General features: G+C 40.8%; 1 protein-coding gene across 1 annotated transcript in view; it reads right to left on the reverse strand.

Annotated features, from left to right (window-relative positions):
- The window catches only part of LOC139709349 (DENN domain-containing protein 5B-like), an 85,688-nt gene that overhangs the window by 34,486 nt on the left and 35,295 nt on the right, over positions 1 to 15,907 (reverse strand). Inside the window, exons 2-4 of the mRNA XM_071621311.1 lie at positions 10,544 to 10,653; positions 1,724 to 2,525; positions 219 to 412 (exon numbers count right to left, since the gene is read on the reverse strand). Coding sequence (XP_071477412.1) covers positions 219 to 412; positions 1,724 to 2,525; positions 10,544 to 10,653 — 1,106 coding nt within the window. The remainder of the gene's footprint in view (positions 1 to 218; positions 413 to 1,723; positions 2,526 to 10,543; positions 10,654 to 15,907) is intronic.

A 15,907-nucleotide genomic window follows, 5' to 3' on the forward strand; every position in this document is an offset into this window, starting at 1 on the left:
AAAAGTGACAATCTCTTTGATCTCTGCTAGCATTACACTTTCAAAACAGGTGTTCTTCCGAGTGTTGTCTGAACCTACTATCGGAAGCGGCCCAGAACATCAATGACGCCTTCGACATTTGCCGATAACACTAGTATCTAGGATGTGATGTCTGGCATGGATGGAGATAAGCATTTTCATGTCTTTAATCTAATATCCCGGACTGAGAGATAACGCACCTGTGTGGGCAGTTCCATTTCTGACTCGGGGTAGAGATTGGCCTCGCTGAGATGGAGCCCCATGATGAACGGCAGGGGTGCGTCGAGAAAGTAGAGCATGGAGGCGGGAAGGATCGGGGCATACGTATAAGGCCATGTGAAGGGGAAGATAAGGGTAGACATGCTCTCAGCCACAAGCATCAGGCGCTGGTAATCTGTTGAAAGAACAAAGAAGAAAACTTGTTGGTGTTGGGTGTTGGGTGTTGGGTGTTGGGTGATGGGTGTTGGGTGTTGGGTGTTGGGTGTTGGGTGTTGGGTGTTGGGTGTTGGGTGTTGGGTGTTGGGTGTTGGGTGTTGGGTGTTGGGTGTTGGGTGTTGGGTGTTGGGTGTTGGGTGTTGGGTGTTGGGTGTTGGGTGTTGGGTGTTGGGTGTTGGGTGTTGGGTGTTGGGTGTTGGGTGTTGGGTGTTGGTGTTGGTGTTGTTGTTGTTGTTGGATGTGGTGGTGGTGGTGGTGGTATTGGTGTTGGTGTTGGTGTTGGTATTGGTGGTGTTGTTGTTGCTGCTGCTGCTGTTGTTGGTGTTACCGGTGAGGGGAGGGGATAGGATTTAATGCAAGTGCAAATGAGGTAAAAGAGAAAATAATTTTTTTCTGGAAGACTTGTACATTTCCAGTGTCTCCCTGACCACACTGGCCACTCAAACTCATCTTGATTTATAGTAGATATTGCACTCTGAGAGTGTCATTAAGTTGCATCCTTTATGATGTTGTCAAATCATATACTGTATACGCTATATATTTCGCGGGGGTTTTATTTTCGCGAATTTCGCCAGTCGGGAGCTATTCGCAAAATTAACAACACGCGAAAATATTACCTTCCAAAATGAATCCCTTGCCTTGATGATACGAACATTTCAGTACTAGTATACCATGTCACGGCTTACCGAACAGACCATACTGGCTAGGCTTGTTTACGCACGTCCACGTCTACTTACGAATACAGTAGAGAGCCAATCCATTATCGCATGAGGGGACCACTCGTCAGAAATCTAGCGCGATGGACTTAACCACTTCAAAAATGTTGAATTCTACAGAAATCTAGCGCGATGGACTTAACCATTTCAAAAATGTTGAATTCTAACTTACTAGTTCGCAGAGTTTGGTAAGTTTTTTTCATGCAGTGTATAACTAGTATCATTCTTATTTGCTAGTAAGTTGAAAATTCACACTTTCTTTGCCACTTCATATTTTCTCTGGTCCCCCAATTGCGAATTTAACCACTCGCGAAAATGTGTGACAGCGGCAATTCGCGAAAATTTATGTACGCGAAAATTATAGCGTATACAGTAAAACTGTAATTTGCAAAAACTGCTTGATTGATTATGTACAGATTTGTGTATACTACAAGTGCATCTGTCTTGTCCAGTTTCTCATAACTTCCAGGGCAATCTCTGCATTCTTTGACATTATATCCACAACTGATAAGAAGCAAAAAACCGCCCTGGCACTTTGCCCTGATGGCGCCCACCTTTGGAGACAAGGATGACTTGCTTCTCCAGCAGGACACAGGTCAGGAGGTCCACCACGTTCTCTGTTCCAAGCAGGGTAAACACCTCGCGTAGTGGATACTCACAGAGCGGCAGCTCCGTCCGCGACGGCCTCTGGCAAGCAATATTGCGCGACACACCCGTAAAAACCATACTCCTGCCCATCGGGGGCAGCGGCACTTCGTAGAGGATATTGAAGATGAAGCTCTCCATGGGGAGAGAGGGGGAGTTCGAGGAGCGCACCACCTCGTAGATCTGCTCCAGGAACTTCTGCGTGGCCCTCACAAAGGGCACCTGCATGATGAGGCATATGCACTTGGAGACATAGAGGGTGTCCTTCAACATGTCAAAGTGGGGGGCTTTGGAGTCTGTGTGAGTCCTCGGGAGGGTGTAGGCCTTTGTTTGGTGGCACGCCTGGTGCACCGGACTCCTCCTTCTGGTGCGTGGGGATGCCAGCCCCTGTATCGCCGGGCTTGATTGCCTGCGCTGGAAGCGCGGAGACCCAATAGTCCTGTATCCGCTGTTGCTTGGGTGCATCTCGTCGTAGATGCTGCCCGTGCTGCCCTCCACGGCGCTGGCCTTGCGCAGCCGCCGGTCCTCTCCGTACTTGTGCTGCAGCGTCTGCAGCTCAGCGCAGATGTGTTGGCTGGTCACCTGCTCAAAGAACATCAGTGCGGCGCCATACGTGCGAGAGCCGTCTTCCCGCGTCATGACGAAGGAGTGGAACCTGGCTTGTCGGTTGCCCTTCTGGGTCCTGAAGGTAAGACCCTTGGGCATACATAGCTGTTGGGGAAGAAAGAAATATAGAATATTAAGTTTCAATTATACAGACATTATCATTTCAATGAAAATCATAACTGACTTTCTGAAAGCAAAGGCTACTTGTGCAATAAATTGCAACCTTGTAATCTTACAATATTCAATTTATGTTCATGCTATCTAACATTTATCAGGTATGTTCCATTACGTGACCAGAAAATTGTTCATGGGTAAATGTATAATGTGTTTACGAGAAAGAATTACAGAAATAAATTGATTCTTTTTCCATGTTTCTTATATTTGATTGTTGTGACTGAAATGAATAAATGAACTAAAACTTGATTAAACTAGGATGTGTTGGATGATGAATGACTTTTACCTACCCCCTATTTTATAAAAGGTAGAAAAATTTTATATGCCTGAATCCGGACAGTCACAAACCTGCAATTCAGGTTATTAGTGGGTACCAACACAAATGCTAACCCTTTTACATCTATTTCCAAGATGACTGTATTCTAAGATTACTTGCAAAGCACACTCTGCAAATTCTGTAGATGAAAATAGTAACAGAAATCCATACATTGCAAGTACATGTACACTTGCCATGTGATCTACTATTTATGTTTTTTATAATGTGAGGTAAACACCTTGACAATCATATAGTTTTAAGAATCACTGACTAGGAAAACTTTTGAAGGATGCACAGGGAATAATTTTCGAACTCAAATTTGATTAGCAATTTCAGCTGATGAAAAATATCTTCAATGATATCCTGTACACTTCTATGTAAGAAAACTGCTACACAAAAGTTAGTTTGTGTAGCAGTGGTGTAAAAATGCATAGCAAATTGCGATGAGAATCCAGGAAAATTAATCCCTGATGCATGAAAATGTTTTACATTTCAAAACAATAGAAAATGCCTTCAGTGGGTATAAGATACAGTTGTTAAAACCAATGTAGAGGGGAAGGAATAAGGGGATGAATTTCATGTTGGAATGATGTAAACATAGTAAGATAAACTACAGCAGTGATAAATGTCACAATTACTATGTGTGTATATGTTGTATCACTGGAAATCGGCTTGTCACGATAAATATGTTTGGCTGCACATGGGTTTACACTATGCCTAACATACAGTGTGTACAGTCTACACTACAGTCTTCAATACACAGCTTTTAACTTTGAGAAATATTCAAGTTCCCTGCAGTAAAAGGTGGGAGGGGAAGGAACCTAATTATGACTCTCGCTGGCATCTCATTAACAAGCAAATTGAAATGAACGGTCTTGGTCTTTTTTCATTGATCATTAGGCCAGAAAATTGCATATCATAGAGGCTTTGTGCATTCCCTGCCGTGACCTTCAGCGCCGTGTCAATAACCCTACAGCGGAAGAGTATTCGCCCATTCCCGTTTGGCCAGCGTGAATGCAAGGTGCGCTGCGGACAGGTGCGGAAGCTGCCATAATGAGGCTCAATATGGCCTCGTCAATGTTTCATATTCCACTGAACAAAGCTGTAATGCGGGGGGGGGGGGGGGGGGAGGGGAGGGAGGGGGGGAGATATCGACACAGAGGGGCGAGGAAGTATAAGGAATGCTGCACTGCCCCCATGCTGTTGCCATGTCAAAATAACACTCTTGGCAACACATGTTTTTGTTTTTTTTCCATTTCTTTCTTGTAATCATGCTTTAAATGGGCTCAGAGCTACCTGTGCACAAGTGGATAACTACATGTACAGTAGTATGTGGTTTCGGGGGGGGGGGGGGGGGGGGGTTGCAGGAGCATCTCAGCTTTATGAAAGGTTTCCATCACAGGTGTAGGCAATAATCTAGATATGCCAAGAGAGAGCCCCTCAGGTAGGACTTGTACAGATCGCCTCTTCCAATGCTGACAGCAATCTTCTAACGCTGGCGTGATTGATGGGCCCGTGCCTTCTGATGACCGAACCGCTGTGAAATATCTGGGTTTCTCCTGATTGAGCACCAAATCAATCGACTCCCACTTGGTGGATGGTGCTTGATGCATCACTGTCAGCTTTTTAGGAGCTGAAAACAATCCTAATCAATACTGCTGCTTCACCGCATTTGGAGCACACATCAAATATAGTGTTCCTACAACACATGGCATTTCCATCCAATAAAAAACAAAGGATTGCAGCTTGCTCTTATATTTCAATCTCACAAATCATTTTCATTTTTTTTTTACAGTGTTTGCCTGATATTTCTTATAGACAATAAAATCAATCAATTTGTGGCTCGTCCACTGAGAATATGATCATCAAATGCTTTATCCTGCATAGCATCATTTGGATCCTGAAATGATTTCACTGAGTGTCACAAATTTGCAATAAAAGAGAATTTTTGCCAGGACACTATTGGTTATAAGATGTGGTTGGAAAATTTGTGACAGCTCATTCCAGGAACATGGAAAAGAGGGTAGATTAGCTACATAACACAAAGAACATTCCTGTAATGTAGGTTGAAGACAAAGTGCAAATTAATGAGGATGACTACACACACAGATCAGATGGCATTTAATAATAACCATGAAATTACACTGGTAAGTACTGATGATAATGATGATGATAATGACAATAATAACAATCATCATCATTGTTATCATTATTATTATTATTATTATTATTATTATTATCATTATTATTATCATTATCATTATTATTATTATCAAACTATCTCTCAACTCAAATATGAACATCTAACCTGGAAGGTCTTGACCCTCTTCTTTCTCTGTCTTTTTGGTTTTATATTTTGAATTGCAATACAAGTTTGGGCAACAGCTAAAAGTATAATGCGAACTACTACGTTCACACTTCTACGTAATGCCAGATATTAGACCTACATGAGTTCATCTGACAAGACCTCCAGAAAAGAAACAGAAAGTTACCAAAAACATGCTTTTCCTTGGTTTAACCTGATTTAGGCTCTACTGCTGATAATGACAGCCGGTGCCAGCAACAAGAACCCCCCTCCCTGCCCCATGTTTGTTACCGTGACGATACACTCTACAAATGTGAATGGATGGTACTGTAGGTAGTACGGGCATCGGGGGAAGGAACACTGCCACTGTTTTGATATTTGACACTCTTGATGAATGAATCGGGGCTGCGCGGATTTGCGCTTCCCATCTACGGCTCAGCGCTCACTCCGGCCTGTTTATTTTGGGGGTGCTGGGAGAGGGTCGCTGGCGATGGAACAATCGCGGGGCAGTTTGACGTCCACTGGGCTAATCGCAATTCCTGGCATATCTCAGGAAGCCTGACATGTGCAACACCACAACTACACCAGTACACAGGAAATACTCATTCTTACCATATCCTTGCTGCACCCACAAGGCCTTGGGGAATACATAGAAGATTTCAAAACCTTAAAATGCTCTTATCAAACAAAGACCTCACTTTCTTTTAAAGATTGCATGCAAATACCACACACGGACAAAAGGCTTAATCTTATTAGCCTGTTCAAAAGAAATAAACAACTGAATTGCAGCTGATGGCAAAATAGCTAAATTACACCTTTTACCAAACAACCATGCAGATTACATGGTGTATGTTCAAGAAAAAGAAAAAAAGAACAGCTCTTGATGTAGGATCATAATTATGTACATGAGAGAGAATGAAAACACATGACCGGAGTTTTAACATGCCTCGCCTTTCCCACAGCAATAATGCTTTTGTTGAGGGTTTTTTTTACATGTTCTATGATCAAACAAAACCAAAGATTGTCTTTGATTTAAAAAGCTTTCTGAATAGGGAAAGAAATGAAAATAAGAGAGATAGTGGATGTACCTTTTCATCACAAACCCAGAGAGAAAAATGTACAATACAAGAGGGAAAATCAAGGTATGCATAGGCCTTCACTACATTTCCTCCAGCTGAACACGGCCAGTTGAAAACAAAATTACAGTGATGCATTTCAGATCAAACCACACAAGAACTTTGACAACGAGGCTCACCTTGCCCACTTCCTAACATGTTGACTGACTGCAAGGAACACACGACTTTGAGTTTTCTTACAATGCGGAAATTTCATCAATCTGTGCACCTATCTATCCAGATTATGCGACGAAGTCCATGATTTCTCAAAAGGACCTGTTTCCCAGGTTTTTCTGTTGTTGTTGTTGTTATCATTACATGTGTATGTGTGTGTGTGTGTGTGTGTATGTGTGTGAGTGATATGTCTGTTATTCCTCGTGAGAGAAGAGAACAAGAGTTGTTTTGTTGGAAAAGGAGCATGATATTGCTGTCCAGGGATCCAATCCAGCTATAAAAGGGAGAAAAACAAGACCAGATTGGTAGCTGAAGATGGCAGGGTCTACCAGCTTTTTGAAGTGGAAAAACTCACAGACAAACAAAGGCAGCCATTGTACGAACGCTGAATTCACGACTCATCCGAAAAAATTTCCACCATTGTTCATGTTATAGCTACAGCTGTATAATTTTACTTCACAAGAAATCCATTTTACAATACATTGTTTCAATTACCATAAAACAGCTATAACAGTTATCCAAGAAAAGATCCTTCAAATTCAATAAATGTGTCAATCTTCCCTTGTCATACCAACAGCCAGTTTGGTCTTTTAAAAAAAGGGCAACAACAAAAATGGTGCCAGTTAGTCTGTGATATCACACGTCTCTGAAATATCTTGTATATAGAATGCATGATCTGAACACAGAAGACCCTTTTCTGCCTCTGTTGTTAATAAAAATATCAGAATGGCTGAACCCATTGTATTATCATGACATTTTCGGCAGGATATTGTTAATTCTTCATCACTTTCATTAAAGTATTTTGAGTCAATGAGGTTAAAAACAAGCAGACTTGTATCGTGCTGTTATAACACAAAGGACATGTGACTTCACCTTCTCACTACAAGAGTCTCACAGATGCCAAAAAATTTTAACTGAATATCAACTGAATACTGATCTTCCTGAAAAATTCTGTCATTTTATTCATTTATTCAATTCCTTTACCTATTAGTCTTATTTCAACAGGGAAACCCAATCAGTGGTTGTACACTATTTTTCCTGGGGGCCCTGTGTTCCTCTTATTTCATTTTTGAATATATGTACAGCAGGTCACATATTGATTATCTTTCATGCTATAAACTACAATTTTCCCATAAACTGCTTTATTTTGTATATATATATATATATTTTTTTTTTATGCTAGACATTCCTCAGCTGTTTTTGTTTTACTTCTTCGGTTTCCCTACTCCTTTTCCCATTAAAACACACAAACACACATCTCAAAATACCTCCTTGATAGTGACACAATTCCCTGATACAATTCCCATCCATATTTTATTCTAATCTGTCCACTGGGATAAATATACATGTTGACCACTGGCCAGCCATGCCTGGTCATCAGGTCACGAGGAGTGGTCACTCCACCTCTCTTAGCATCCTGATTTTCGGTCACCATAACACAGAGCAGCTTGCTAGACACAAGCAGAGGGTTTGGAAAATATTATTAATGAGATGCCCTTTCCAAAAGTAGAACACGCTAGTATGTAGTCCCATGTAGGCAAAAACATGTTGTGAGTGTTCAAGAGAAAACTGGTGACGTCAGTCATAAAATGTGCACAGTAATCATCAGCTGAGATAACTAAAAAAAAAAAAAAAAAAAAAACCCTCAACAGTTAGTATTTCAACCAGATAACTGCCAAATACTAAGGCACAATCTACTCCATGTCCATTTTGACTTCAATAAATCAAAGAAATATCAAGCATCACATTTGACAGTGAGCAAGAAAGTTAAAGGGTTTAGAATTTTCGCAGAGAAAAGAACACGGAACATGATGATTAAGACAAAAACAAAAATGATGAAGTCACAATCATAATATGCTATTTTTACAGTATACATGTGCTCGAATTTGGGTCTATGTTGAACAGACTACGAAGGTATACTGGAGGTTACTGAACTCAATAAAATATATTACTCCCCCTCCCCCTTGCCTTCCTTTCCACACAAACAAACATGCATCCATAACATGTACATTTGTACACACAAATATTTTGCAATTATTTGGTATAATCATGTTTGTCACGCTACAATGATGACAAATTATTTTCAGTTTAATGGTCTCTGCATTCCTAAACTTTGTCATAATAAAAAGGGGGAGGGGTAGTTTCCATGGAAATGGGAGTACATTGATGAGAAGGTAGCATGTATTGTTGTTATTCCCATGTCCTAACCAAGAAATCAGCCTCAAGGATAAGCTGTAATTTAAATGCATGTATGCATAAAAACCAACAGACTGTGAAATTTGAGGAATTGGACAATCATAACACAATTAAACAAATTTAATAGGTACAGGCAAAACATCAATTTGCCTCACTTACAATATATGCAATGTGAAGTACATGGAAAAGTGTACACATTTTGAGCCATCAACATATTCAGAATGAATTTGTATGTTCTCCTTTGATACTACGTTTTTAACAAAAAATACTCTCTCTATCAAGAGATCTCAAAAGTCAGGACAAAGTAATACTTTGCAGATCTGTTATTAAATGACAGATACATTTGCTCATAGACGAGAAACAGCAACATTTGTCCTTTTCTTCCTTGTTGGCAATATGATATTCCATGGGCAGATTGAATTACATGTACCACCATATGGGGACTGTATCTCCCTCAGACTGTATAACAGGGAACGTCAGAGGAAAGTTTGCTGGGTTTGATGTTTTGGTTCCGCATAATGCACTGCAGAACATGCCCTGTTTCTGCCTCCCACTGGCATTGCGTTGTTTTTCAACTCATCAAAACATGAGCCAGGATATTCAGACACACTTCGAGGGGTTTCACACTTGCTAGGAACTCATTTGTAAGCATGTTTGTGTTTCTAGCTAATCAACTTACTTTTGTGAATCTGAGATCTACATGTAGCTCAAGGCATCTTTCTGTCAAACATTTTTTTTTTCTGAACTCATGTTGGCCCGACCACATTTTACAACCAAGTTTTACTTGCTTTATTGAGCATCAGTTTGTGGTTTCAATGGGAACAACTTCTAAAGCCAGACTTCAAAAAGCTTAGCTCGAATGTCAGACCGAGTAATTTCTGCCACCATGGTGCTGTGCACGCGTCTGCGTGCATACTCTTTCATGTAAAGTTTATCACGTATGACATGATTGATGAACAGGCTACGGAGTTTGTGGCATACCTTGGTAGCTGTGGTATGGATTGGAGTTTGCAAGTAGTGGTTCGTGAGGCGACTAATCTCAGTATCCGTAAACTCTAATACATCTATATCTATTAAAAAACAACTACACTGTACTTCTGCAACATAACAGAAAACAAATTCTTGTCAAGGTCTGAAACCTCCATTGGTGCTGCCAAGTTCTTGTATCTCAACACCAGGATGTGGCTAGAATTCCTCTTCCTGCATTTCGCACAGCATACACTATCTTGTCCTATCCTCTCATATACCACTGGCTCATTAAACATGCTACCCAGCCAGCGCTGGATGTATTGCTTATGAAAATATTGGCCTACACTGTATGCTCACAGCACTAGCAGCACTTCCACTCGGGGACATTTTGCCATGATTACATCTTTCATAAGTTTTTTCAAGGACACACGGTAAACTCACTTCATTACGGTTAGAAAGGAAAACTCATTGTCAGTAATTCACATGCAAATTACATGGCCATTTTAACAGGATTTTCACCTCTTGTGAGAAGGTGTTTGGACTTGAATAAGTGACGTCTGAGAAAGGGTCACCGAATATTTCAGCCAAATCTGTCGAGTATCAAGACAGTGGTGGAAATTTCTCAGACTGTACAATTGTTAGTCATTCACCACATCCCTGTACTACCTTATTACCTTTACCCTTACCCCCACCCTTCTGTCTTTACTACACATGTATCTTTGGAAATAACCTCTCAGTGATGATAGTTTATAGAGTTCAAAAAGACTACTAGGCATATGACCTGATAGATAGTACATCAAGTGAATCTGTATGTATCTGCTTCTCTTTTAAATTTTGCTGAGGATGAGTAGAGATGACGGGTTCTTTAACGTACCATGTTGACGCCATCAGCGTCAAAGGGGTTCCACTCGACGTTGGAAGGGTAGTGGGAGAGGACCTTACTCTTGTAGCTCCGGTGGAGTGGGTGGACGTGGCAGCTCTCTCCTGGAAGAGGGGAAGAAGACACAGACACAAGATTAGACTGTCAATCAAAACACTGCATCATTTCATCACTTCATTGCTAGCACTGAAGTACAGTACATATGGCTCTGGACTCTTGAACAGAACCAAATAGAATTCCAGTCCGATATGTGCATCTAGGAATTTGATGTTTTATTCAGAGCACTTGTTCCTTTTGGCCATGTCAATATTGCTAATAATGACAGGGCTCCCTCTAGAGGAGCAGTGGCAAACACTGATATGGCCACCATACACTGTACAAAGATACACTGTACATTAATAGCCAATAAAGCACATATCAAGTATGAGCACCATTCGATCAGTGCGTGCGGCGGCTCCTTTATTGCTATTACTAACATCATACGTTGTATCATTAGACAGTCATGAACGCGTATGCAGATTTTCAAATGTATAGTGTGGACTATTGAAAACTCTGATTCTGAATCTGAATCATCATCTCAAAGGTACGTACACTCGTAGTACAAATGACCGGATTATTTCATGGCGTTAGTAGTATAACCCACTTGCAACATGCGTGCCTTGTCAAGATCCTGACTAAAATCTTGCAATAAGCATTACATCATGAAATCTGGCACAAGGACTATTCAGATTCATAGCTTCATACTATAAGCTGAAAAAAAAAAATATGTTCAGGCATGAAAGCTTTTATAGGCAAATTGCCACTGACTGAAAATCAATGCATAGTGCAGACAACAACTTTCACGTGCATTTTGACTTCACCCGCATTTTGACTTCGCGAATCTTGGCTCTCGCGAACTAGGATATGGTTTCGTAAGTATTCTGCTCAGGATTTATCACTTTAATACAGAGTTGGTTAAAATTGACCATACCACATAATGGATAAAATTTAAGCCCTCACTGATATTCCATCTGAGAATCTCTCCTAGGTACGCAGCATACACATACACATACATTGTACATGTACACTGAATGCAATTATACTTGCTCAGACCGCTGAGTTAAGAAACCCCATTTGCCTCCATCACCATGACAACAATACAGCCAGCAAAATAGTCCCTATATTTGTTCTTTCTTCGTAAAGTTCCGGCCTCTTCATGGATATGGGCACGTACACCTGTGCCATGCAAAACGAAATCAATGTAGATAAGAAGCTATTGACCATTTCACTCCATCCTTCATCCATGTAAAGAGCTAGCAACCCTAAACCACATGTTCAAATGGACTTCCATGAGTTCAAACAACAACAAAACACACACACAAACAAAAGGGTATAATTTTCATCAGAAAGCTGAAATGAACATAATCATTGTATGACTTTGCACTTTTGCATATTTTTCTTTTAGAGTGCAGTGATATTACTTGCAACTACATTTCCCAAAGCAATTACTGATGAAGACTAGGTGATAGTGTCATCACATCAAAATGCTCCCATTAGTTTGTACACAAAAAGACTTTCTTTTTTCTTTCTTTTTTTTTACTGTGGTAGCATACACTGTATGGTGGGACAGACAGACAGGCAAATGGACAACCCAAATACATAATGCTTCTGACATCCTCTAGAGCAATCATTCTATTATCTTTTTTTTTTCTTTTGTACATGTATCTTTATAAAAAACAGCCCCCGACACAGCTGCACACACATTGATGGCACACACAGTAACACAGAATTCTACCCAAAAAAAAAATTGTATAGTTAAAGACTAAAAGAAGAACTCGAACATTTAAATAACATAGCAACACTGGAATGCAAGTCTGCGATCAGTGGGTGCCAGATGGTACATCAGCCTATCTATGCATGCCTTGTCTCTGCTGCCACAGATTGGCAGCTACATGCCCCCTGTGATGCATGTACTGAGTCAGGGAGCAGGCCCTGCACATGCATCAATGTACGGAGCGACTTTAATGAAGCGCCGTGCGGCAGACGGCGGCACATGCGGCGGGGCGTAGGAGGCAGGATTGCAGAGCGATCCCTGACGGTAATGATACAGCCATTGATTATGGCCTGGAAAAATTGCATACAACGCAACATGCCCATGTCGCCAATAAGACGTGACATAATCGGTGGGGGGGGGGGGGGGGGGGGGGGAGGAAGTGAGTAGTGCCTTTGAGAGGGGATTCTTCATGTTGTAGAGCACTGAGGGTGAGTTCTGCCTTGTTCACTATGCACTGGCTTGACTTCCAGACTTCCCTCATCAGTACACCTAATGAGTATAAAACATTTCATTAAAGCCTTGAGATAAGGCTATTCACCCATACGCCACAGAAACAAAAGCATGGCCTGCAAATGCTGCTCAGTGGGCTAACATGCTACATGGGAGGTAGTATTCTTATCTAAGGCTGATACATGTATTTGTGTCAAATCGGACAGGGTACTTGAGAGCTGTGTAAGGTGTAAAAACCAACAGTCTGGAAGTCAGTCTAGTCAGGGACAACATGACATATGTTGCCGAGGACCAAGGAAAAGTGTGAGAATGCTGCATCCTTGAAGCGTGTGAAACACCGGTATCTACCTCAACCTGTGTCCTCACTGGAGCTGAAATGCTCTAGTGATACAATGTAGGCCTCCAACCTTGCACTTGCACAGATCAAACCTACAATCAAATCTACTCATGTACAGTAAATGCCTGTACCAAGTATTTATTAACCCTCTCGGAATCAATACCAGTAAACCCCACCGATATGGTACACAATACAAGCCTTTGACAAGTGTTAGGGGTGCACTACAATGGTACATGACCTACAGCAGCACTAACTTGCATACTGGCCTACATGTACAAGTGCCAATCAGACCACTCTCCTGTGTATTGCATATGAAATTTGGGTCATGCGCTACTGCTATTAAAGTGAAACTGAAAGTTACGGTGAAACACTTTGGTTTTAAAAACCTGAACTACAACACATGACATGGTTCTGAAGTGAGATATGATCACCATCAATGACGTAGTAAACAGCGTTTCTATGCAATAAAGTTGGTGTTGCATGATATCCTGTTTTCCATGTTGGAAGTAGATCTATATAAGTGGGATTCATACTGAGGCATATCAGCAGGATACAAATTTCATGATTTGCATCTCTATCAGTATCCAAAGATTTTTTCCAGCACGGACATAAAATTATTCTTAAATAGTGTGATCTGCATCGTAATCCAAATCCAAAGACATCTTGCGATTATTTCAAAAGTATTGGGATGATATTGCACCGTGGCGAGTGTGTCAACATTGCAGCAAATAATCTCGAGATTTTTCATCCCATCATTCAAAACACACATCACAACAGCTCATGAACACAAGGGCAGGGGTTACCATTTTGGTAGATTTTGGGCATGCACAGTTTGATCAACAAATTATTGCAATCAGCAAATTTGTCTAAGCAGGATATTTCTGTCTATCTGAACAGGCCCAAAAATTCTCGGTATTTGGATCCCAATTGTCATCTGCCTATTTTGTTCGTGTGAAGGACAGTATAGTACATTGTATATCTGATGACATAAATGGTATCCCGGGATACCAAATAAAAATCTGCCATTTTGTTGAATTATTATTATTATTTTTTTAAAGGTTGTACCCTGGGTTGCCAAAAAGCAGAAATTATTTTGGTGCTGGAGCTAGTGCGCGCTAGCCACTGCACTGCACTGCACTGAAGCACACGCTATTGCTAGCACAGCGTACCATGCATGCATAGTATAACCATGGAGCTAGTTAGTAGCTCCATGGTATAACATGCAGTGGCATGGGAATGACTGTGTACACGCACACACAGTGCATGCATTTCTCTGTGGCTGTCCTCGAGTGGATGTGAGGTGGCGCTACACAACGTGATACCCCGCGGTACTACGGTACCCCAGGGTAACGTGTGATGCATCATCTGATAATCCATCACGGTTACTTTTCATGTTTGCACTTCATTGTCATCCCGACTGAGTGTAAACAAATCAAATGAACATGCATACTGAAATTCTAAGACATTTGTACAATGTGTATGAATTAATTCGAAAATGAAATTTGTAATCTCAGAGCCTGTTGGACTCTGGGGGAAATCCACACAACTTTGCTAGGGCACATCGATTATGTCAGTAAATGCCCGGATCCAGCAAATCACACACATCTTGCCGAATGTCGACTGCACAGCACTAGAGATTGAACAGGTGACAGGACCGCACGCAATTATGACTGGAAGGGTAGGATTCCCACTCTATCCACGCAACACGATGAATAATGAACTGGGCAAAGGGATCGAAGGTGGGCCAATAAATCAATGCACTGCAATATATTTGAAACTGAATACTTTTTCCCCCCCGCGTTCACACAGATAGATATGAAAATCTGAACGTCATTATAACAACATTAAACTTTTGTATCATAAATTTGTCGTAACAACATTACAATTCTGAACTATACTAGTAAATTTTGTACACAGTTAAATATCCTACACCTCCATTGTCTTCACTATTTTTACCTGATTTTATAATCTAACAAGTTAAATACATTATAATTAACTGCAAAAGTTTTGCCACAATACCAATGCACAAGTCAGTACTTAGAATACATGCTATTAAACTTATGCTAAAAGACATGATAAATTGTATTATTACACACAAATCGCAATGATCTATAAAGTAAGAAAAAACAACAACAAACAGATCTTTGGAGGAAACTTACAAAGTACCTCTGCGGCGGGAAGCCCAAGGACACTTTTAAACCATGTTGTAATCACACGCGCACACACACACACACACACACACACACACACACACACACACACACACACACACTCACAAAGCTCTATAGGTTTTTTAGCTCACTTTATAATAATAGTACCGACCTCCTACTGATCAATGAATACAATAGATATCAAATACTGAATAGAGAACAAAGAGTTTTTGGCAAAAGGTACATTTTAAATTAATGCCCATTTAGACACCATAGTGACAAATGTTCACAATGCATCCTCTTTATTCACCTTTCCCCTACTACAACATAAGATTGATTGTACTATACACTAGTTAAATCATTTGTCACACCCCTCCCTCCCCCCCCCCCCCCACATTCCCACAACATTTCAGTTGAAGATGGGACCAGACATGAACTGATCTGTTGGGAACAACCACCTCAGAGCAGTGATGCTATAACAACAAATCAGTGACGGTATAAAAACACTGTGGAAAGATTATGAAATCAAGATACTTTGCATGGCTGGTTATGGTTTATGGAAGTCATTAAAGGGGCATCCCTTGGGGATTAAGTGACTCAATCTTGAG

Source organism: Diadema antillarum, unplaced genomic scaffold, assembly GCF_040938485.1.
Source record: "Diadema antillarum isolate AM-2024a unplaced genomic scaffold, OU_Dant_1.0 scf00000037, whole genome shotgun sequence".
Lineage (NCBI taxonomy): Eukaryota > Metazoa > Echinodermata > Echinoidea > Diadematoida > Diadematidae > Diadema > Diadema antillarum.